At 35.9% G+C, this 25,492-nt stretch overlaps 1 protein-coding gene across 11 annotated transcripts in view; it reads left to right on the top strand.

Annotated features, from left to right (window-relative positions):
- The window catches only part of SYNJ1 (synaptojanin 1), a 69,162-nt gene that overhangs the window by 39,688 nt on the left and 3,982 nt on the right, over window positions 1-25,492 (top strand). For 2 of the 11 annotated variants that reach the window (XM_080374697.1, XM_080374687.1), the window contains 16 exons: window positions 11-203; window positions 1,484-1,642; window positions 3,841-3,997; window positions 4,344-4,461; window positions 4,578-4,793; window positions 5,630-5,708; window positions 6,744-6,906; window positions 8,920-9,126; window positions 9,537-9,665; window positions 10,288-10,326; window positions 15,303-15,350; window positions 17,024-17,062; window positions 17,157-17,227; window positions 20,807-20,915; window positions 21,352-21,480; window positions 22,186-22,406. In XM_080374697.1, coding sequence (XP_080230823.1) covers window positions 11-203; window positions 1,484-1,642; window positions 3,841-3,997; window positions 4,344-4,461; window positions 4,578-4,793; window positions 5,630-5,708; window positions 6,744-6,906; window positions 8,920-9,126; window positions 9,537-9,665; window positions 10,288-10,326; window positions 15,303-15,350; window positions 17,024-17,062; window positions 17,157-17,227; window positions 20,807-20,915; window positions 21,352-21,480; window positions 22,186-22,406 — 2,077 coding nt within the window. Of the gene's footprint in view, window positions 1-10; window positions 204-1,483; window positions 1,643-3,840; window positions 3,998-4,343; window positions 4,462-4,577; window positions 4,794-5,629; window positions 5,709-6,743; window positions 6,907-8,919; window positions 9,127-9,536; window positions 9,666-10,287; window positions 10,327-15,302; window positions 15,351-17,023; window positions 17,063-17,156; window positions 17,228-20,806; window positions 20,916-21,351; window positions 21,481-22,185; window positions 22,407-24,722; window positions 24,747-25,492 lie in introns of all 11 variants that reach the window. The other 9 variants (XM_080374688.1, XM_080374695.1, XM_080374689.1 and 6 more) reach the window with 8 other exon arrangements.

The raw sequence follows: 25,492 nt of genomic DNA, 5'->3' as shown, positions 1-25,492 counted from the left end.
ACTCTTTTAGGGATGTTGCTGTTGATACTGTAAAGACTGGCATGGGAGGAGCCACTGGTAATAAAGGTGCAGTAGCAATTCGGATGTTGTTTCATACATCCAGTCTTTGCTTTGTCTGCAGTCATTTTGCTGCAGGACAATCACAAGTTAAAGAGAGAAATGAAGACTTCATAGAAATAGCTCGCAAGCTCAGTTTTCCAATGGTAAGCAACACTGTTCAAATTCCATAATGAATGAGAAGTTAAACCCTTTGACCTCCAGCAGTGTCATCCAAAAGCTCTATTTATTTTTTCCCATCCACAGATTCCTGTGGAAATCAAATTTCCTTGGGTTAGAGGTCTCAGAGATAATTTAAGTTCCCACAAGTTTTATTAAAATAGATGACTTCAGAAAGAATAGACCTTTCCGGTGCAATGACTGATAGAGATGGTGAAGCATGAATTCACTTGCATTAGGCATCAAGGATTAGCATAGGAAAGAGACCTTACAGATTCCTGACATGCAGTACAACTTTTGTAGGCATCGGAGTTCAACAACTACAAGCAAAAAATCTATGCGAAACAGCACTATTTTCAGTACACGAGAATGATTTTTGCTAACCCATTTTTGTCAGGCTGGATTCTACAGTTTTGTACCATATTCTCATAAAGAATTAACACTGAGTAAATACTTGATAATTTTATCAGTGCAACAAAATGTTTCCTTGAGATTTAAATTTTGACAGTAGTCAAACTGTCCTTTGTTAGTTTCTATGGCACTGGGCAGGAGTCTGACATCTTATTTTACAGGGTTTTTTAATTTCTACATTTGTCCATATGGTCATGTTTCATTTTTTCTTGACAGTACTATATTCTTATGGTCCTTAGAAAGAGTTTCCTAAATGCTGCTGGTTTAATCTGCTAGCGTATCTGCTTTGATTTACTTAAGGGCAATGGAAAAATCAAAACCAAGAGGGAAGTAGAAGTTCTCATTTAAACTCTAGGCTTTGTTTAAACTAACAGAGCCCTTCTGTCTCTTCCTAGCTATGAAAATTGTACATAATTGAAAAGTCTTCAGTTAAATCTGAATAATAAAGGCCTTGATTTGCAGTTTGTCAGGGTATTGTACCACAAGATCCCAGGGTAGTGTTTTGTTCTCCTTTGTAACCTTTTTGTGACACAAGTAGCAGTCATCACCTTAGAGCAGACTTCTAAAACAGGAGTAGAAAGATAAAGAATTTAGAATCCAATTCAGATGACTGATGATTCTTTAGAAATGCTAACTATGTAAGAAACGTTACTTCTTTCATATTCTGTATGTGTGAATACCATACATTTGGCTATGTTGTTCCAGCCATACGAACACTAAATACTAACGTGTATTTCAGTTATCCTCATCAGCTAGACATTATGTCTGTTTTACAGTTAATAACTGAACTCCTGCACCTGGAAGTAATAAATTTGTCACTTGGTTTTTAACTTAATTGTGTGCTTCTGTTTTACAGGGAAGGATGCTCTTTTCCCATGATTATATCTTTTGGTGTGGTGACTTTAATTATCGAATCGATATTCCAAATGAGGAGGTTAAGGAGCTAATACGACAACAGAACTGGGATCCCCTTATAGCAGGAGACCAGCTTATCAATCAGAAAAATTCTGGACAGGTATCTTAAAAGCGTTAGCACACTTACGAATATTTTTATTTTTAGCTTTAGCAGTTTTCTGTGGCACTTCTGTAAATCCATATCCTCGGCATGTTTTACTTCTCACTTTTGTCCAGGCAGTGGTATGGAAGGGTGGGACATAGCAACATTTATTAACGTATTTGTAGTAACAGTCTTGAAGAGGCAGTGCTACAAATACAACGACTAGCTGTAGGAGTGAGGTTTTTCTTTCTCTCCTGAAAGAAAAAAAAAAAAAAAAAGGACACTGTATCATCTTTTCAGAACTTTGTGTTGGAGTTTACTCCTTACAATATTTTTCTTTTTATCAGGTAAAACCATTTAAAACATATTTATAAAAGTTCTTTTAGTAATGTTACTGTTTACTTTAAATTGCTGCAGTAACAGGTCTAATGCTGTTACTGTCATTCTGTAGGAAAAAGCAATAGTCCAAGTGGTAGTCTTTTTGCTTACAAAGAAAAAGAGCATGGAATAACAAAGCCTGAAGAAAGTTTCAGATTTTAGAATTTTAGGGTTTCTTGGGAGGCAGCAGGTAGCAATTAAAGGAATATTTGTAATGAATCAAATTTCATGTGAAAGTGTGTATTCTTTCTTTCCAGCTTTATGTGGGAATGCTGTATATGGTAAAATGAGAGATAATACTGTTAGTTTTGTCTGTCTGCCAGCATTTTGATCATAAACAGTGCTTTTTCTGAATTAGAGTTCTCTTCCATTTGTGTTGGTGTCTTGTGCACCAGAACAGGAGGAAAAACACTCAATAATTTTTAATTATTTCTTTTTATAGCCCAGTTCCTAGAAAAAAAGAGGCATACATTCAGATGGGCAGGGAACATCGTTGTCTGTTAATTTAATAAAAAACAAGAGAGGTGTAGAGGTTTGGGAGATGCTTACGGCAGTTATAAAGCTGGAAAGATCTATGGAAAGTACCGGAATATGTAAAAGACTCAAGATAGCCTCCTCACTGGGGAGAAGGAGGAGGAGTAGTATTACACTGTTGGGGTAATATTCTGTTATTTGGAAGTGGCTGGCTGGGTGGCACAGGGTGTCAGCTGGCTGCAGAAGGTAGCTCCATGGTTGTTAACTGGTGTATCTGCTGTTCAGGAAGGGCATTTATGTAGCAACTTTCTTCGTAAAAGTAGGTTAAGAAATAATTACCAAAGGCAAATAAATTAATAAATTGCCTCAGAAGTTGTGGATCTTTTGACATTCTGACATTGATCTCTTAACATTGATTTTAGATTGACGAAATTGTAATTTATTTTTTCCAACAAGAAAAGCAGGCTACCCTGACATTTGATGCAGACTTGACTGTAAGATCTAAGTTAGTTTACAGATCTCTGATGTGAAGTAAAACTGCCCATAGAGTATTAAACTCAAGAGTGGAGCTGGTTATCTATAAAGGGCTTTAGCATATGTCTAATTTAAACAGTTAAGGAGTGAGGAAAACCCCTGACCTTCTAGGGTCTTGTGTCAGTTTGCTCTATCTATTTATGTTGCAAAGTACCTAACGGTTTTTTTGATTCCTTTTAGTTGGCACTGTATCTCTAAGTAACATACGTACTCTTGGCAGATGATTTCACATTATTGTTCTCATTCATTCTGTTTTCCTATTTGCTTGAGAATAAATTGTGATATTATCTCACTAATCTTTCAGTTCATATTGAATGTATTAAGGACTCTTTCTTTTTCTTTTTTTTTTTTTTCCTTAGCTCCTGTTTATTGGTGGGGCATCTTATGTCAGTTTGGGGCAATGCTTTTTGTGTGTTCAGATAGGTACAGAAAATATAAACCTTAATCCCCAACTTTTGCTAACACATGAGCAGCTGTGTTAACTGAGCAGCTGATTAAAGTGCTACAGACAGCATCTGTGTTCTGGATGACCTCAAGATCTGAACAACATTGGAGGGAACAGTAGGTTGCTTATAAGCCTGGCTTTAAAGATATAAATGTTGACATGCTTCTGTTTAATGATGATCTATTTAGGTTACTATTTAGTCTTAGTAGCAAATGTAGAATGTTTTCAGCAGGTAAAATTTAGAGAAGGATTCATATGATCAAATGACTTTTAAGATGTGTATACAGGTTTTCACTGTGAGAAAAGAGAATTCTGATTAGTTTCAAGCTGTTTCCCATCTGTTTCTGTCTTCTGGCATGACACATAACTGCTTTGTTTCTTACAGATTTTTAGGGGGTTTTTGGAAGGGAAAATAAATTTTGCTCCTACATACAAATATGATCTTTTTTCTGATGACTATGACACCAGTGAAAAATGTCGTACACCAGCATGGACAGATCGTATCCTTTGGAGAAGAAGAAAATGGCCTTTTGACCGATCAGGTTTGAGTGCTTCCTGAAATTGTTTAAAATATTCTTTTAACTGGCTTATAGAGTCCATTTAGTGACATTCACAGTGTCAGTGATTCTGAGCTTCTATCCCTGACATTGTATGAGACAGAAAGCTTATAATAGCATCTGCAATAAATACAATGATGCTAAACAGGAGGATCAAGAATCCGATACCAGTTACTGCTATTTCAGTAATGCAAAAGGAACTTATGTTTTTTTCTGTAAAACACATGGTTTTGGTTTACTTTGCTTTTTCTCTTTTTACAAATATCTTATTTTTTTAAAGCATATTCATGCAATCACTGTGTTTTTCCCCTTGTGTTTTCAATGAATGCAGCTGAAGACCTCGATCTTCTGAATGCTAGTTTTCATGATGACAGCAATGTCCCCTATACATGGAATCCTGGTACTTTGTTGCACTACGGAAGAGCAGAGTTGAAAACATCTGATCATAGGTTTTAGTTTTATTTTATATATTACTTCCTAATCGCTGAAGATTGAATATTCATGTTACATCTTTTGCTGCTGGGGTACTCTGCTTACAGGTTTTTCTCATGTATTTTTTTCCAAGGCCTGTGGTTGCACTGATTGACATTGACATATTTGAAATTGAAGCAGAAGAGAGACAAAAAGTTTATAAGGAGGTGATTGCGATGCAAGGACCACCTGATGGTACTGTAATGGTCTCCATCAGAAGTTCTTCAGCGGAAGAAAACTATTTTGATGATAACTTGATTGATGATCTTCTTCAAAAATTTGCAAGCTATGGTGAAGTTATACTTATAAGGTTAAAAAAAATTTTTACTTCTAATCTCTGTTTCTCTTCATTGCTCCCACCTATTTCCTGAACAAAGTTACCTTCTTAGCGGGCATTGCAGTTATGATCTGCTTTATTTTTAACATTTAGATTTGCACTTTAATGTCTTTACAGTTGAAAATCAGTTTTACATACCTGTATGTCTCAGTTTTCAGACTTAATTTTTGCATATAGTCTTTATTTTTGAGATAGTATCATCTGACTTAGAAATCAGTCAGAGTTAAGATTTGTTATTTATGTCATTTTATACAATTTTTGTATTCTGAAATTAGGTTAGTAGTTTTAAATGAACTGCAATGAGAGGATCCCTTTGAATATTGCATTTTCACTAAGCTGTTAATTGAACTATAAGTGGTATGGTTTCTTGTTTGGGATTTTTGTGGGCTTATTTTGTTGGGGGTTTTTTTTGTTGTATTTTTGTGGGGTTTTTTTCCAGAAGACTAGGAGCATGGTCCCCAGTCCACAGTGTAATGTAACATGGGACACCGAATACAAAGATCTAACCTGTTAGCTACACAATTAGTATTGAATGTGTAACTGTAGTCATGTAATTTTTAAGAGGACAGTGCTTTTGCAGTGTGATATTTACCTGGTTTTCTTTTGCTTTATGTTGTGGTTTTTTTGGTTTTTTTTTTTTGTTGCAAGGATTCATTCAGTTGAAGCTTATTAACCAATTATATGTATTTTAATGAACTTAAAAAAATAATTCATCAAGTGAAACATTGAAAAAACTTTATGATAAAAGTCTTCAAAATTTAAGAGCTGTGATAAAGCATTTTAATTATTGTTTCCAATGGACTTTGCAGGTTTGTGGAAGACAAGATGTGGGTAACATTTCTGGAAGGAAGCTCTGCTTTGAATGTTATGAATTTGAATGGTACTGAGGTAATGTAAGAATTACTAAGCTTTCATATACCAGCAAAAGATCCAACTTTTTAAAGACTCTTGGGTGGATTGGGGTTTTTGTTTGTTTCTTTGCTTTTAATTCTTAAAAGTTTTTCGTGTTCTGTATAGACTGTTTTATTTAATCTTTTCTTTTTCTTTTTCACTTTTGATAGCCACATAACGTTATGTTGAGTTTCAAAAGCCAGCTGAGAGAAGTACCAAACAACTTATTTTTAGGAGGAGGACTGTTAGAGAAATGAAGATCCCATATTGAGGGGCATCTTCATCAAATGAGACATTTTAAATTATTTTTTTAAATTATATAAAAAGCAGAGTTCTTTCCTTGAGTTTGTAGTATGAACCAGATTATATTAATGGCCTGCAATTATTTTATATTCAGCACGCCTGTACTGCAATCACTTAGAAGTGTCAAAATTTCAGCTGTCATTGACTTCTGTAAAATGTAAAAATATTAATTTTCATGTTCAATTTTTTTCCTGGTCTATGTTCCTGTTAAGACTTAGATTCTGTAATGTGATGTTTGCAGATGGATCCCTGCATCTCCTGAGAGCTTCACTGACAGTCCATGCAGGATAGGAGCTCAGTGTCATGTGTCAGTTTGCAGCCTTCAGTTTTATCAGTCTCCAAAAATAACTTCACTGATGTAGTTTATAAGCAAGTCTGGTTTTCTTTACAAAGAATAGTGTTTCTATTGGAATAAAGAAACCAGAAGCTTTTGTGTTAACTGAAAAGGAAAATCTTGTGAGACAAGTGGTTACTTTTCTTTTAGAAAAGTACAAAATAGTTGTAATTAACAGTTCAAACTACATAAATGTACTTAATTACCAAGATGAAGTGAAAACATAATTATTTTTGTGACCTGTTACTGTTATTATTTAGTCCCAGAAATTCTGATAATCTTATTTGTGGTATTTTCAGTAATTATTTTTTTTCTTTTTAAATCTGGAGTGCTGAACTTTGATGTTTCTACTGTTACCAATTTCTGTTTTTTTGCATACCTTTTTGGCAATTCAGCTGCTAGGAAGGGTTATAAACATAAGCTTGAAAAATCCAGATTGGATCAGAAGTTTGGAAGATGAGATGAATCTAGAGAAGATTAACATTGGGCTGCCTTCATCGACAAGTTCCACTCTGCTTTGTGAAGATGCTGAGGTTACTGCAGACTATGATATGGAAGGTTTGTTGAAGTAAAACATTCCTCATTTTTAAATGCTTATAGTTCTAAATAATGTGGTTGATTTAATGCATATATCGGTACTTTAACAAGCTTCTGCCTACCTGAACCACATAAATTAGAGATCTCATTATTTCCAACAGTATCTTGAGAATTTGTTGAGCAATGTCAGTTTGCACTGTATCTCTAGGTCTTACTCATTTGCTGACATTCTTTTTATTCTTTTCACTTTATCATGTGACCTACCATCTCAGGGTCAGTTTATTCAGGCAGCTTCTACTGTTCATGGAGACACTCTATAAGCAGGATACACACAAGTTCAGAGTGCAAAACAATTATTTTTTTGCCAATACACATAATAGATTAGTAGGACTAATGAGCTCCCATGCTAAGCATTGATATGTTTACCACCCCCAAGAAGACACATGTTGCGCCTTTGACAGGCAGGCAAATATGAGTCAGGCAAGGAAACCTTCAGCCTCTGTTGCTGCTTGGAACAGGCTGATCTTTGGCATTGATGAGTTGCTGTTCTCTGGTTCCCTGGGTTTTGCTGGTTTTGTTTTGTCCCTGAAGGTTTTTTATCTTTTCATGTCATACTTTTCTAGCAGAATCCTCAAGTTGCTGAATATCACTGTTGCAGCAGTTGTGCCTCTGCATTTTTGCTTTACTTTACTTACATTTTTCTAATCTATGTGCTTTGTTAAAGCTTATTTTTTAATCAATTTTTATGAAAGGTCTGCTTTTCTACATTAAAAAATGTAGACATACTTTTGGCTTCTTGGCCAGTAAAATAGCTGTTTTTTGAACAGCAGCAAAAAAGCGCACACACCTCTTACCTGCTTACACTTCCTGTGCGTATTGCGTTTCCATATGTATTTTACAGGGTGGTTTTTTTTAAGTTTTTGAACAGATACACTTTCTAGATTTAGTCAGTGTGTCTATATTGATTTATTCCATGTTTAAGTAGCTTATTTGCTTTGAATTTCTATCCAAGCTCCTTAGTGGCAAGCATTATGTTGCAAAAGTTTCAAGAAAAGGGATGGCAGCTACGTGTACTTGCAAGAGTAGGGTAAGGTTTTTTTGTATAGGTATTTCTTAAAGGAATATACATGTTGGTAAGGGTACAGATATGGGAAACCTGTGTGAAAAGTTGGAATTTGCATTAGTCTGTGTCATAAGATACTTCATCTGTTTGCAATGCAGGTAGGAAACAGGACTCTTAAGAGTTTAGATGCCTGTATGATTGGGTTTTTTTATTAATAATCCTATGTAAAATGGTATGATTCCCTTAAAGTGTGAGATCTCAAATCCCACAAGACTCTTAAATGAGGAGCTAGTATCTAATTAGGAGCCTTGTTACTCTTTATTGCCAAGCACTGCAGAGTTAAAGCTGGAACCTAGTTCCTGTAGCTGAAGAGAGAGAAGCCTAGAACTTATGGAAGAAAGGATCACTATGATCTTACTGGACCGTGGTGGGATATTTATCTATTTTTGGCATTTTTAATATTAACGTACCAATATCAGAAATTGACAGTTTACTTTTCAAAGACACATCCATATTGAACCTTTTTTTTTAAACATCATTCCACCTTTTCAAACAGAAGGTATTACAAATAGCAGGTATCTTGAAATCCCCTGCCCAGCCTTCTGAAGAATGGTAAGTGAAGCTTGCCATCTGTTGCAAACCAGGAAAATAATTTCTGCAAAGGTAATTCTTGGTAAAGCTAATTGTTTCTTAAATTAAGCAATGTTACAGTTGCCACATTATTATAATTACCTATAATAGATACTGTGCATCTGGAGTATTTTCAACTGGTTTGAGTACACATGTGTTCTTCATGTTTGATTTTATGATGCAAGAATCGTACTTTGGTTGTTGAGCCTAATTCCTTGGAACTTGGCTTTTGGCAGAAAATCCCATGCCCAGAATCAGTTTATAATTTCTCCACTTTCAGTAATTATTGTTCCCTTTATTTTACATGCTTTTTCTTTTTTGGGGTGGGGTTTGTTATTTAGGAGACATTGATGACTACAGTGCCGAAGTAGAAGAAATCCTTCCTCAGCATCTACAGCCAACTTCAAGCTCTGGTCTTGGAACCTCCCCAAGCTCTTCACCACGTTCCAGTCCTTGTCAATCCCCTACACTGTCAGATGGACCTACGCTCCCAGTGAGACCGAGCCGAGCACCAGCAAAAACTCCTGGACCACCTGTTTCCACACACAGTGTGTATTACATTGCTTGACTGCCTGTATTACTACTATGCAATTTGGCAGCTGTATAGCCCAGTGGTAAAATACAAGCTTATAGATTATTTTTATTAGTGTCTTTAGGTTAATATAAAAGGCTGGTCTTGATATTGAGCTCTGCAATTTGTAAGAATGTTCAGGATTCCATGAAAAGCATATACTGATAAAAGCACGTAAAACAAAAACCTTATTTTAGGCGATCTGCTTATTTTCACCATTGGTTTATTCCTCTTGTTTTCCCTCTCTCAAAAACTTCTGTATCTTTGTTGCCAGGGCTGGGAACAGAATGTTCTCTCTGTGAAAATAACTTTCTATTAGAAAATCTTTACAGTGATTAGAATGTACAAGTGATTAATTTTTGCATTGTTTTCTGTCATGTTCTTCAGCTGAATTGCAGCTTGGTACCCAGCAGAAAGAGTCTTCGCAGAGCTTGGAGCCTAAGCGTCCTCCACCACCTCGCCCTGTTGCTCCCCCTGCACGCCCTGCTCCTCCACAGAGGCCACCTCCACCATCAGGTAATGTGGTGATTTATATCAGGTGATCAGGAATATTTTGTTTCAAGTCTGTGGGATGAACTTTGAAGTCTGCACCCAAACTACATGTTATATTGTTGGTTTGGGGCTCAGTGGAACATACCGTTTTTTCACTGAAATATTTAGTTGGTACATTTAATATCAATAATGGCATGGGAAATAACAGCATTTTCCAGTACCATTTAAATATTATTGTCTTTGCCTAGTGAAGAAGTTTTAAAGTTTTTATAAACTTATTTTTACAGTTTAAATATGTGGGCTTCCTACAGCAGTATTTACTCAACATTTTCATTTTTGTAGCATCTTAATTTTTAAAATAAAATGTAAATAATCTTGTGCATTCATTGGTTTTATATTCCTTTAATTTTGGCATCAGTATGTATGCATTTTGCCATGTCCAGGTTCTTAATGTAGAGTTCATCTGGATCATCTGAAAATGTAAGCAATTGAGCACTAAAAGAAACTGGATGTTCAGAAGCATACGGGCAACGTAGTTAATAACAAACTGACCCTTGTCATTTTTAACTTTCTCATTCTTTTTCTTCCCTCTTTACTGTACTGATATTTTTCATTATTGCTGCACTCATTTCTTAAATACTGTAAGGCGGTAGGAGTCCTGCACCTGCTAGAAAGGAATTTGGAGGTAATGATTTTAATTGTTTTCGGATATGACTACATAGCAAAACTACTATGGTGGTCTGTTGTGACAGTACTTAACATGATGATGTCCAGAGGTATAAAACTGGGTAATTTTTGAATGTCAATGTAATTTCTTTCTCTGGGTTTCTATCCCCCTCTGAATTACATTTGACTTTTTAGTGAAAAAATATTTATCCAGAAGTTGGTACAATATAGTCAGAAAGATTAAAGTTGTTCCAGGTTTTTATTACTTTGTCCTGGTCAAAATACACCCAGCTAACTGTTGTGTGAAAGCAGAAACTTGTCTTTAGTTGTGAAAAGGCTAGCTTTTTTCCTCACAGGCCATGAAAAGGAGCATTGTAAAATGGATTGTGACTGCAGCTACTTGCAGTGATTACCATTAATTAATTGTTCAAGTTGAAACGACTGCTGATCTGGCCCAGTTTCCCCTGGATGATCACCAGTTAACACAGAGCTCCAAATCACTGAGCTATATTTGTCTCTAAGCTGAACACTAACATATGGGTAGTTTATTTTCTCTTTCCAAGTCTGAAATGTGCTCCCAAGCCCTTCCCAGAGACATGAAACACCCTCCATAGTTCTCGGAATCAATGTGCAAGTGTACTTCAGAAACACAAACTTAGCAAAGGAATTTATTCGGTTACTTTGAAGGCACTGGAGAGCTACAGGTCTTTACAAAGTAACAAAATCCTGAAATAATTCTCCCCTAATTCCTTCCCCTTTGGTAATGCTGAGGGCCTTATCCAACCCTTCAGGCTAGTTTAATTTTTTCCAGCTTGGTCTGGTTTTGCATGTAATAACAACTCACATGTTCTCAGAAGTGCTGCTTCTTGAAACTAATCTTTGTCCTTTGTCACATGTTTCATAGATGAGCTGTCCTGCCTGGACTTAAATCAACTCATTAATACATGGGATAGAGTGAGAATACTTAGTGGCTCTGAAATACTTTTGTAATGGCTTTTCAGACACTGCCACTCAGTTGGTAGGAAAGAGAGATTTTTGAGAAAATAATTCAAAAGCTTTGAGCAATCTCAGAAAATAAATAAACTATATTGCGTAATGTATAAGTATCAGCTAACTTATTCTGACATCAGGTGGAGAGAGGGAGGAGGTAATGCCAAAGGCTTAGAAAATAGCCAATTTATACTTAATGTGCAACATACGTGAGATTTAATATATTGTACTATTTCAGTCCTATAGTTTTGTGTGCACTGACACAATCCTGTTTGCCTAGTTTTGTCTCAATTGTGCAAAGACTAGCCTTCTTTTTTTACCCTCTTTCCCAACATAGCTTTCCATAAAGAATTGTAACTTGCATAAAGCTTGCTTTTTATGCAATCTTTTAAAAGAGATTGTGTTTTGTTTTCTTTCATCTATTATCCTGACCTAATGCTCATCCCACTTTTTCTGTCCTCTTCATTTTCCACTCATGGCACACATTTATAAGACATAATACTTTGTTTTTCAGCGGTACCTGAGCTCAGCTGTGAGCAAGCTAGCACAGGACTGGAAGCAGTATAAATGTCAGTGTGTTACTATGCTTGGGGAAATAGTGTCTGTTTCTCCTACCTTGAATGAAGGCTTCTAAAGCACTGAGAAGATATCCCTGTGTACTGTATAAGTGTTATCAAACTTTGGTTTTAGACTTCTGTAGCACATACAAAGTAATATTGATCATATCTTTAAAACTGTGCATTAGCAGTGGTTTTTTGCTCATGTGTTTTAACCTTTTTGCCCTGGAGTGCTTCACTCCCTTCAATGCCCATAACATTTATTCAAATGGCTCAATATGCTTTGAAATGGGAACGGGATTTAGGCATCTAAATTGGTTTTTTTTGAGAGTCTGGTCATATTTTACATCAGAAGTAACTTAGAATACAAGGAAACAAAGCTATGTACTCATTGCAGAGGTTTGCAAAGTGTAGAGTTTTTGCCTGCTAATACAAAAGAGTTCCACTGAGGATTTAATAAGGTCTCAGATATTTATAGTTTACAAATGTCGCACTCTGTTCACCCAAGATTTTTTGAAATAAATTACAGGGTAAATTCTTACAGAACATGAAAAGTTATGAAGGCTGATAATTTTCAATTACTTGAAGTTTTTAAAATAAAATTTTGGGTTTTTTTCTCCTTAATATTATTAGTCAGACTTTTCCTGATTAATGCATGAAAAGCTTATAGTTGTCTTTTATCATTGGTTTAAACTGTCAAAATGGGGTTAAGATTGAGAGAATGGACAGTATTTTCAGTATATACAATAATTTGGATAAAATGCATTACATTTTCACGTGATTATCCTCCAAATTAAAAAAATAAACCTAGAAAATACAGTAATAAAGTGGACATTAAAAAAATGCAAGTACATTAAGCTATGAAAATACATGCACCCAAGCAGCAAGTACTTATTGATGTACACTGATATTTACAGTCACTCATTAAACTTAGCCTTGCAAGAACCATTCAACATCTTTTTCCCCTGTAGCTGGGTGTTGTTGGTTTTTTTTTTCAGAGCAGAGTTCAGATTGTTTGGGTGCCTTAGGATATGGCAGTCATTTTGAAAAAAACTTTTTTTGTTGTTTTGTTTTGTTTTGTTTTTTTAAATATGGGGAAGAGCACCTTTCTTCTTTTCTTGCTGAAGATGGAATGTTCAGTAATGGAGGAGACAAGAAGCCTTAATGCTAAAATAGTAAAAGCATTGTTCAAATGCAGACAAATGGCCTAGATTTCATATATACACACACACGCGCGCGCATGCACATATATGCACATTTTACGTTGTGAAACGTAGGGGTTGTTTTATTTTCCGTTGAGCTAATGTGTAAATGTAATCTTTGCAAAACATGCAGTTCTGTCTAAAAGATGTCAGGGCATAAATTACGGGTTGTTTCTGTGTAAATCCAACCCCTTTCCTGAAAATACTATTTAAAACAAATATTTGATAACTTTACTTGCAAAATACTGTTTAAAACTGCAATAGAGAATCCAAGCTATATACAGACTACAGTAACAGTTTAAAATGATACCAAAAAATGTGAGATTAAAATCTTACTATAATGCCAATTGTGATTGCATTATCACAGCACCAAAATTTTGCTTTATCACTGTTGAAGAGTATTATTACTAAGTGAAAATTGGGATATTTGACCTTTATGCCCTTTCTCTTCCGTATAATGAATATTTTTACATTCGCAAAATCTTTTAAAATCCTTATGGGTAGAAGACTTTCTCCGTGTAGTGCACCACTATAGGAATATATTGGTCAAAGAGGTTCTCTGCCTTCCTTCTCTGGAAAGGAGTTTACTTTATTAATCGTCTTGCATAAACCAAGATTTCCTTAACAAGAGCATCCTGAAAATACCTATTCAAAGTATGGACTGAGTTGAGCTTTGGGAGAGGAAAGTACAGAAGATCTGTGAAATGAACAGGCTGGTTCCCTGCTCTTGGAGAGATTTTATTGTGTCCATTTCCGTTAATACTCTAATTTGAATTTAGCTTTATGTCTCTGTATACCACAGAGGGTTCAGAGTTGTGTCCTGTACTCTGCTGGGCTGCTCTCGATCTCCCTTTATTTTCCTCCACTTAGCAGGTAGGCTTCTCATAGCCTATGGATTACCACTTTCTTTTCTCCCCCCAGGATTCCTCTGGGTTACATAGGATAAGGGCAGAGCTAGTACCTGAAAGCAACAAAATGTTCTCAGGCAGAGCTGTCCTCCTTACAAACACTCTCTGTTCACCGCTCCTCAGTGCTGCTTCTCTTACGGAGAAGTTCACTGTCAGGAACGTTTGCAATGGAAATCTAATGTTACTTGGCAGAGCCCGGAACTCACCCAGAATATATGACATATGCTAGTATTTAACATCTTTGAACCAGATGTTCAGCAAAACCAGAGAGCTGACATCTCTGGAAATAATCACATACCAGCCTCATCTGCAATCTTCACTCTTCCTACTCCGAGTGACACCTCCACCCATATCTGACAAAATTCACAGCACTCTTTCCAGATCATAGAGAACTCCTGAGCAGATACCACACATTGGCACATGATGAGAAAGCATGAGGCTGTGTCATCGCTAAGGCAAAAGTTGCTTTTAAGGTAGGCTTCATGAACACTGGCTCCCTTTCCTTCCTCTATACTTGAGCCACTCCAGAGTTGCCAGATATTACTGCTACTTTTTCCTATGCGCATGCCTTAAGGATTTCTCCTTGCATACCATCTAGTGTCATCTATGTCCTGCCATGTTTTTACCATACAATTTTATGGACCCAGTATATGCTTGATCATATTGCAGAAATAAAATGATTCAGCATGGTTATGCATGATTGAAAATCTTCTTTCTCTCAATCTGAACTGTAACATCTATTATGCACCAGGTGATACAGCTTTCCCAAGTACAGAGTGCTGCTTGGAGATAACTTAATGATACAAATCTGTAGGATACAATGCATTATATAAAGTGGGAAACTTATTTCTTCCATAAAATTGCTTATTCAAATGTAGTCTTGACAGAAACATACTACATAGTATTCTCCTAAATTGCAGGAAGCGGGCTTAATGTAGCAAGATGTAACTGATGATGTACCTGTTTATTTTCAAGTGTTTGAGTGTAGGTATGTGCTCTTCTTTAGGAGAGTTTCAAGACTGACATTTAATACCATTCTGAATTGACAAAAGTTTGTGGAGAGTGAATACTGAAGAAATGAATTTCTCTTTCAACTGTAATGTAAAATTGAAATAATAGCATGTTTCTAAACATGATCGTACTTGCTGATCTCTAATTCGTATCAGTCTGGTTTCCCCATGCCATTACAAACAGTTATCTCCTACAAGTAACTATAATCTAGCAAGGCCATTTTTACATTACGTAAAGCTGTCTTGTGGCAGTGTTCTTTCTGGTTTTACTTTCTCAATCTACTGCTTTTCTTATGCAATGTACAGCTTCTCTTCTTTCTCTGAAAAGGTCTTGGAGCTCCTCCCAGTCCTGGGGTAGCTAGGAGAGAAGTAGAAGGTAACATAACAATTTTTGTATTCTAGAAACGGATTTCTAATTTAATACCTGAGCAATGTTATTTCCCTTGTGATACTAAAGGTGGTTTCATGAAGGTTTTTATTGTGTAGGATCTTTCTTCTTTTATGTAACATAGTTTTCAGACAGCCAAGTTGCTTCCTGTTTTTCAGTGGCGTGAATTGTTATAGAAGGCAGTCTTCATTATGAAAAATGAAGTGAAAATTTAGAATGTACTAATCAAGAAGAATGCTTTCAAGGCTGGCTCTCAAAATAAGTTATAGCTGACTGATTGCTAGAGAAATACTATACCTGTAACTAATAAGGAATCTAGGAAGCCTAATTTTTCATGAAGAACAACATATGTTCATATATTTTGGGGAGATAAACTTCCATTTAACTAATTTAGCCTGTAAATTAATATTTTGTCTCTTTCCAGATAGCACAGTGTAGATATTTTGGTTCTGATGCCTATATGTGTGACATACATTTATGAAAAGCATTTCTCTTGCATTACTCTAGTTGGAGTATGTTTGTATAGTGCTGAATGGGTCCCGTTTTAGCCGTGCCAGCAGAGTCAAGTTTTTGGGTTTCTTCCTATACCCTCAGGAATGTGTCCCTTTGTAGCAAATACAGGTACAGCTATAGAAGTCCTAATACAGTCACGATCAAGATGTCCTCCTGTATACTGCAATTAATTTTGGCTATATCACTGGTTCATTTTTTTAAATTGGCAAAATCACTATATGCATAGAGTAGTTCAGGTTGGAAGGGACCTCTGGTGGTTATCTAGCCCAACCTCCTGCTCAGAACAGGGTAAACTGGTGCCAGGTTGCTCAGGGTACAAGTTGCATTACTGAGAACTGTACCCAGAAACCCATTCTAACTGATTCTAAGAAAGCAGGGTTGTCTGACAACTGGAAGCCGATTTGATAAACTGTCTTATGTACCACAGAGTATTCCTTCCAGTTACTGTAACTGACATGGTGATTTTACCTTCCTGGGAAATAGGCAACAGAAACACAAGCCAGAATCCTAAACCTCTTTGCCTGTTAGAAATTGTGCACTTGTCTGAGGTAAAGGTAATTTTTTCATATCTTGCACTTCACAACTTGAATGTTGCATACAAGGTTGTCATTAGCATCAGCATGTAAATGGTGAGGTTGGTGCTGTAATATATTTATCCCGTAAACAAAGAGAGTAGGTTCAGGAACTTTGGTGTAGACCCTGTAGATTGCTGAACCATGTGTAACTACAGATGCTCTTCTGATCGCATGATTTTTTGAATCAGCATGTTACATAAGTTCTTTTTGTTTTAAAGACTGCTGCTAGAATATTGGCAGAATATACTACAAAAGAAAACAACTACTTCTAGCACCATTGAGAACACAGGGTACCTGTACAAGTGGGTGTCTTTTGCTTGCAACAAATAGGAGGTGATTTGACTTAATTTGTAATTAAAAGGGTCAAATTACTTCACGTGTGCTGGGGGTTAAGAGTGTGCTAGAGTAACAGCTTAGTTGATGGATAGACTTTAGTATGTAACAGCTTTAAAAAAAAAAATCACTAATGTCTTTTTGCTCCCATTTCCATTAGTGATAATGTACTGTTGCCATATGATACCTGTTTTTAGCTTATCTAACAAAGATAATCTAATTTTTTTCCATGCTTCAAAGCACAAAAAAGTCCTGGAACACAAAGAAAAGATAACTTAGGTAATAGAAATACATGCTTTGTACTAATTATAATACAGAAAGAAGTTGATTTTGAAATATGTTCTAAATCAGCAATCTCTGATATCTGTTCCAGTTCGTAATCAGCCTCCACCTTCAACTGGAATTTCAAGTGCAGGAACTGCTGGATATGGTGCAACCAGACCGGTAGGTATTCTGTCTTAAAATAATTCCCCCCTAGGTTTCTACAGTTTATTATGCTGGCAGTGGGGTTTTGTAAGTCATAACAGATGTAAGAAAACTGTGAAATTGACTAGTCATTTTACAGCTTATATGAGTTAATTCCCTCAGCAGTTCTTTTCTTTTGACTAAAAATACTCTAGAATATATGTACTGGACATGACTTTATTGTTTTGCACTCTATGCAGTCATGTCATAGGCTCCCAAATAATACTGCATTTTACATCCACTTTCAAATAACTGCAAAGTGCAAAGTTATTCTTTGTATTATGTGTTCCTGTTGACTACGTTGCTGATCTGGTATGATAAATTGTATCATCTGTGCTGATGCTGAGATGTATATCCTGATGGCAGTTAATTGCTTGCAGGCGGCTAATGTATTATATAGGCAGTTGATGTATTATATTGCTGATTGCTTAATGTATAATGAAATTTTGTGCCTTGTAAAAATTAATTTTGATGAAGGTCTTCAGGTAAAAATGAAACATTCGACTTTCAACAAAACATTCAACAAACATTAGTTCTGCATTTCATTCTTTTATTTGTGGAACTGAAGTAAGTGAATGAAGGAATTATGGGCGCTTGAATGCTTCACTGCAAGCAAGAAATCAAGCAGTGGAAGACATCTGCCTTAGTTCTCTTCACAGCAGCAAGTAGGAAACTTGTGTTAGGGAAGGAGAAAGTGTTTTAATAGCTACAGGTCTTCTTAAAGAATTACTAAGAAATGGTATTGTTTGTTGATAATTCTTTAGAACTGCACGGTATTGCAGATAGAATTTTTGCAGCAGCTTGAAGGACTTTATTTTTCTATATCTACATCAGCCACAGTGTTTGTGCTTACTTTGTTTCCTCTGTTGTGGTGGTTCCAGGCTCTTTGACTTAGATCATACGTCTTTATACCTAGATGTTTTATAGACTAAAAAGCAGCAAAAGTTGGCTCTTTCCTACCAGTTTCTTGGTCATTAGAGAACTTTTGTTTTCCTTCCCTAAGGCGTTTTGTTCTTCTCATTGGGATAATGTTCACAATGACACTGACAGGAGAGAGAGCACACATATGAATCTTTAGTAAGGCTAAAAAAGCATTCTGTTTCCATAAATGTCAGTGGGATGGACACTGATGAGGCTTTTCACCTATCTACAAATACAACACCTTTTCTTTAATTCTTTATCTTTCCTTCAGGTAAAGTGATAGACCAGTTGTCAGGAATGAGAGAGAGAGTGAAGAAGCCATTAAAATAAAGATGCAACTAATCACAAGAGTTTAAGTTAAATCCATGTAAATTTGTTTTAGAAAAGGTTGTAGAGTCCTTTTCTACCTTTTAAATGTGCAGGGAACAGAAGAACGCTGCCAGCTGTGCAGAGATATCAGAGTTCTTGTAGAACTTAAAGGAGCTGTAGCTTACTGGTATTGCCATTTCTATTGTACTCTTGTACAGCATTGAAACCACTGAAAATGACTGTTGAAAGCCACCAGTGAAATTGCTTTTTGCTAATTAATTTTTCTCAAAGAGGTTGATTCTCACAGTGAACAGTTCTTGATCTTTGCACTTTTTGTTGTTTTCCCAGAAATGTAAAATACCCTCTTCTAAAATTTGGATAAAGAAAACCTGGTATACACAGGAGATAATGTACTAATTTATCACCATGTGCCTCTTTTTTTTTTTTTTTTTTTTTTTAATCTGGGGCCAGCACAGGATTTGCAGTTTCTAAATCCAAATAATTCAACAAAAAAAAAAAAATAAAATCTGGTGTACAGAAGAGACTCTACCAATATCTTGGAATTAACATAAGTGCAAGAATTTTTGTTCCTATTGTCAAGGCAGAAAAAAAATGTAGTACTGTTCTCTTGTACTATGCTTCTCAACACCCAGGCTGGACTGCAATTAGAGCTTCTTGCCAGGTTCTAGGAAGAGCCACAGTGCTGCAGTCACCAACATAATTTAATAGACAAAGCTGACTGCATCTCTTCTTTTGCAAACATTGAGATTTTTTTTTTAAAAAACCAAGCAAACCAAACCAACCAACCAACCAACCAAACCCCCCCACAACAAACCAACCAAACAAATGTACTAGAAGGTATGAACAAACACCTTAAGATCTGCCTGGCTTTTCAAGCCTTATCTCAGTCCTTGTTTGGATTCCTAGTTGACGTGGCTTCCTTCCTTTCCCCCAGGTATTTTTTGGGCAGCATTTCATGGCAAGGACTCCAGGACCGGGGACAGCAGCTTCCCACCGTGTGGTCCTGAGGGATATTTCAGACTGCCTTTCTGTTTCTTTTCTGTTCCTTTTTGATGTATGTTTTTTAAAATGTGCTTTGGCATTTAATCCAATCATCCTTGTGCCTACTTTCAGAGTATTCAAAAAAATGATAACATGCATCTTGGCAACTAAAATGAAGACAAATATTTCAGAGGTTAGGTAGTTTAAAGCATTTAGAAAGTTGTTAAATGGACTCAGCCAAGCATAATGAATCAGATGTTATACAAAGGCTTGGAAGTACAGTGCATACATTTAGTAAATGTAAGATCAAGGATGATACTTGTTTTGTAGTAGTGAATTTTCTTTGCTTGTTTTTAAATCATGTTTGTTTAGAGAGTTGTGTAACAGGGTTTGCTGCGAAAACCATTTCTAGAACATGCACTGTTACTAAGATTTTGTCAGAATATACCAAGTACACAAAATTTTAGAGGAAACAAATCTTACAAACTGTCTTGCCTCATGATCTTCCCCCCCCCCCCCCCCCGAAATCTAGCATTTTTATTCTAATGTTTTACATTTACCTTTCAAGTGTGGTGCTTGTAATACACTTGGCTTCAGTTATAATCTGGAATAATTTTCATATTTCTATGTAAATAATGATGTAGACTTTTAGATTTTGTTTTATGAGAGCATTTCTGTTCCCAGCATATTAACTTCTATTCCAACAAGTTTGGGAAGACTCCAGCCTTCAAATGAGGCCAAATGTATGTTTCATTAATACCGTTTGCTGAGGAACAGGAGTAACTGCCTTACAGTTAGCAAACATAAGTTTCAGAAAAAAGAACTAACCATTTTTTTTATGCGTATCTTGGACTTCCACTATATAAAATTGACTGTAACTGCTATTTGCAAATGGCAGGCTGTAATTATAGCCTAAAAAGTAGATGGCGCCTACAATCTGCATTGACGGTGGGTTGTCAATGTGACCTTACAAGATGTCCAAATAAATTAGTTACTGTTGGTTTTGTTGCTTACAACAATTCACAGACTTAGGTAGAATTAACTTATTAATACTAGCAAACTAATAAGGGTTTCTAGCATTGCTGCACAGGTAAATATTTATATAAAGTTGAAGACTTGTAAATATCCTTTGCTTTGAATTGAACGCTCATAATGTTTTGAGAATATATTCTTTGCTTTTGTTTGAGTGTAAGAAGTTTATTCAGCAACTCGTATCAAAGAATTTATTTTTCACAGAGTCCTAATTATCCTGAATCGTTCAGCAGTAGATGGCTACAGATCCAAAGTAGAACTAAAATACTTTCTTTTTACCAATTATTATGGCAGACTGTTCCACCTCGAGCTGGAGTTATTAGTGCACCACAAAGCCATGTCCGTCCCTCTGGGGGAAGACCAGCTCCTGAACCTCAGACCAAACCAGCTGAACCACCAAGGGGTAAGTTTACTTTAGAAGTTAAATATAAAGTTAAAAAGTACAAGCTCTGGTTTGAATGCTTTTCAACATCTGTTTTCAGCAGATGTCTTTGTTTTTCTCTATAGAAATTAAGATTCTTGAGCATAGTAACATTTGGCAGTTTCTGCTAATCATCCACAAGTATTGTAAACCCTTATCAGATAATAGGCAGCAGTCAGGTGAGTTCTGGACCCATAGATTTCATCTTTTCAAGAGAAACTTCGATCAGATTGCTGTGGTTTGGTGTGAGCATATTGGTGTGTCCTGTCATGTGTGTTGATCACTGGACCATTCTCTGCACTGGTTGCTCTGTAATCATAATACCTGGAATAGTGTTTATGTTTGACTCTCAAAGCCACTTCCTAAACTTAAAGGGTTTTTAAAGTTGTATTAATATCAAAGTATGCGTTTATAACAGTGACTTCCAAAATACTTTTAAATACAACTGAAGGACTGTTGTGGTTTAACCCTGGCCGGCAACCTGGCACCACGCATCAGCTCGCTCACTCCCCTCTCACCCAGAGGGATGGGGAGGAGAGGTGGAAAGGTATGTAAAACTCAAGGGTTGAGAAGGACAATTTAATAACTGAAATAGAATAAAAATGAAAAAACAATAATAACAACGATGACAGTAACAGTTATAATGAAAAGGGGGGAGGGAAAGAATAAAATCCAGAGGGAAAGGAAGAAAGGAACATGCGGTGCACAATGCTCACCGCCCACCAATCGATGCCCAGCCAGTCCCCCAGCAATGACCTGCCCACCCCGGCCACTCCGCAGGTAGATATACCAGGCATGGCATCCCACGGCATGGAATACCTCTGGCTAGTTTGGGTCAGCTGCCCTGGCTGTGTCCTCTCCTGATTGCTTGTGCCCCTCCAGCCTTTTCGCTAACATGGCCTGAGCAACTTACATCTCACACCAAAGCCAAAGTCTCACACCAAAGCCAAAACACAGCACCGCACTAGCTCCTGAGAAGATAATTAACTCCATCCCAGCTGAAACCAGGACAAGTACATTTAAGAATGACATGAGTTCTGATTCTCTATTTTGTATCTATAGTAATAATTTTTAATGCAGATATGCTGAGCTTTTGATGATTTCTAATCTAGTTGCCACGATCACTTGCTGTTCTTACAGCCCCTTCTGCAGTTCTGTCTGCTGCTTCCATAGCCACATGTTCTCCTTCATGCTATTCTTAAGATTTCTATTCGGTTCTTTGCAATGAAAAACACTCCAAATATACTTGCAGGCTCACCATTGCTTCCTGAACCACTAAAGCCTCAGGCTGCTGGACCTGCTCAGCCTACCACTCAGCCACCACCTGTGCTAAGGATGCAGGAGCCTCTGATACCTGTGGCATCGCATCCATCTCAGACAAGTGCCCCACCAAGTCTGGAACCCCCGCAACCACCTCCTCGCAGCCGATCATCTCACAGTTTGCCTTCTGATTCTGCTCCTTCACAGCAGCAGGTAAGCAAAAAAACCCTTGTATACTTGTGTTTTCATTATGTAAATTAACACAGCTTGAACTGAATGCTGTAGATTTGTGAGAAACTCCTAGAGCAAGCAAAGAAACAAAAATAAAGGTCAAAAGATTGGATTCAAAGATTATCAGGCTCTAGTAGTATAATACTTAATTGCTTATGTATTGTCCATGAGTAAATAACATCTTAAATACTAAATGTTTAACTTAAGATTTCTTATGAGAGACTTACAACTTATGGACAGCTTGTTCTTAAAGTTATGCTGCTGTTTGATGACTTTGAATGGAAAAATACTCAGTCTAAGAAATTTAATTTTATAATGACACATGCATGACAACTGTATGTTAACTAGCTAACGCAGGTTTTGATTATAAAGTAAGCTTTATAGATTGCATGATGTGGTGCTTTATGTTGATGATTATTCATTGCAGGAAGATGATACTGATAAGATACTCAATAGAAATACATTTCTTCCCATTCCGCAATGTCAATTAAAATACAGAAACATATAAAACTTATCTGTGGGACGATTTAGTGTTATTTAAAAAAAAACCCACCTTTTCTAGGATAAGCCATAGTTTCTTGCTGCTGCTTAAAAATGCAGAAATAGATTTTCAGTGTTGTTTATATATACATAAGGCTAAACTTCTTCATTAAAGGCCAGTGCTTTTAGTTTTTACAGTCTCAGATGCTAGGCCAGGTAACACACTATGTGAATAAAAGCATAAATTTATTGAAGCGATGGATTTGTGCCTACTTCTTACCAAGAGTAAATTTGTGGTTTTGTTTTTTGGCGTTCTTTTTTTTTTTAAACATAAACCTAGCTGTGGCTATTTATGACTACCTAAACTCTCCTCAGTATTTTAGATTTTACTTTATCTCCACATTTGAAGCCCACTTTCACTAAAGGAGTTAGTTAATACCTAGTTTGTACCACAATGAAGCGGCCAAATGCAGTCCTCAGGGAGTTGATTTTGAATTCTAATTGAAAAAAATCTTTAAATGTTCTTCCTTTCTTTCTGCTGAACTTCTCTCTCTGCCTGTTAGCTTTTTTTCATTTTGGAAGCTTAGGCCAAAAAATGGAGGATATTTTTGGATATGCAGATAGAATATCAGGACTTTTTGTAGTTTGTTGTGAAGTATGAAGTGTTGCCAGCAGAGAATATACATGGAGGCATAAGGTACTTGAGAAGGTACCAATTTTGTGAACAGAAACAGATTGCATTGTGTCACTTTTGAGAGCCTCACACCTTCTAAATGTGGTTTTACCACTAATCATTCTTTGAAAGAGGTGCAAGCAGTTCTTTCAAAGTTGTTATGAAAGTTATGTTTACCTGTGTGTATACACAGCAATAAAAAATATGCTTAAGAACACTGTAAACAGGTTTTTGAGCTGTGTAATGCTGTGGCTATATTGTTAACAACATCCAGCTATCTGAGTTTAAGTTATAGTGTAAGACTACTCTAGACTAATTTTCTCTTTGATAAATGCAGGCTGCGCAATCACAAGGAAGGCCCACTTTGAGCTTCATTTGTTGTCTCCAGCTTAGATTTTTTTATTTCCCTTTTCTTTTTCTTTCTTTTTTTTAAACTTAGTTAAATTATGTTTATTTCCTTTCCTGATTATCATTTGTAAATATGAAGTTTTCTAATGAAAGATCTTTAAATAAATCCAAAGTCTTTTGAGAGGTAGTGGATTCCAAGCCCATCCTTTGATTCAAAGCTTGATTGTGTATTTAAGAGCCTAAATATCTCCTTTTATAAATAATTGCTTTTATACAGTGTGAATATTCAGGACTCTATAGATTACCAAGCAATACATTAAGGAAGAAAATTAGTTATTGTAAATAGATTTTATTTATTATAAATTAGGGAGAGTTTGGTTTTTGATTGAATGAGAAGTCTTACGGTTTTTTTCAGCTTGAAAAGCTGTTACTATAGATGAGTGATTATACAAACACAGTTCCCAGAATGAGGGCTATAGTGCTTCTCATGGTAATGGATGGTTAGAATTAGACTGTCTATAATTGATCCTCAAAAAATAGCACAATCAGCTGCACAATGAATGTCTGTGTGAAAATAACAGAATTGGCTTGAGCTGGGTTTTTTTACATTTGCAAGTCTTAGAATACAACAGAAATTTACAGTTTAGTATAGCATGTAATAAATATTTTTTGTTTGTATTCATATCTCAAAAAACAGTTTTATGAAAACTTGAAAGTATTTTTAACATGAGGTTGCTTTGTTACTTGGATTTTCTTCCTAATTTTCTTTCCTTTGATGTCTGTTTCTTTTTCACAAGCAGGAGCAACCATCAGGGTAACAGGTATCTGACTATTTACCAATCTTGTATTACCATCTATTTAAGCAGAAAAGATGTATGAATCTTGTTTTCATACATCTGCAGTTTCATCCACATTAAAAATCACCTGTCCACATTAATGAATTGACTGTCATACCATAGTTTGCTTTTTCCTTTGATAATGCAATTGGAATTGATACTGTTAACTGTATTTATTAGCACCATAGCAAATATTTTGCTTCATCATCTTTTATGAAACAATTGGAACCTCACGTATGTTGCTTAGTCACTGCTGAATCTCCTGGTCTCAGTCTATTTGGAAAAAAATTAGTAGGTGTTGGAGTTAATGTTTCTCTTTAATACAAATAAATCCTGATGCAATTGCACTGCCAAAATTTTTTCAAAGTAAAAAAAGTAAAACTCGTATTTCACATTTCTCAAAGAACGGAGAACTTAATATTACTCAAAGCAAAACATGCTACTGTTTGTTACAATTTTAAAAGCATTTCGTTCCAGAATTATTCTGAGAAATTTTTAACTTATGATAAAGAGCAATTGGGATTCATAATATCTTTGGGATCTTGTACTTTTTGATTACTTGGTTAATGAACACAGGACTTAACCAGCTGGTGCCAAGCTGCATATGATTTATATTCTTTCTACAGTTCAATTATTCACATTTCCCCACTCAGTCACTTGGTGCCTTTTTTTTTAATATTGTTTTCCAAAACACTTACTATATACATATAAAAATACCAATATTGAATTAC

Source organism: Falco punctatus (assembly GCF_963210335.1).
Source record: "Falco punctatus genome assembly, chromosome: 2".
In the NCBI taxonomy this organism is placed as follows: Eukaryota; Metazoa; Chordata; class Aves; order Falconiformes; family Falconidae; genus Falco; species Falco punctatus.
This window is presented reverse-complemented; position numbering and strand designations above follow the sequence as displayed.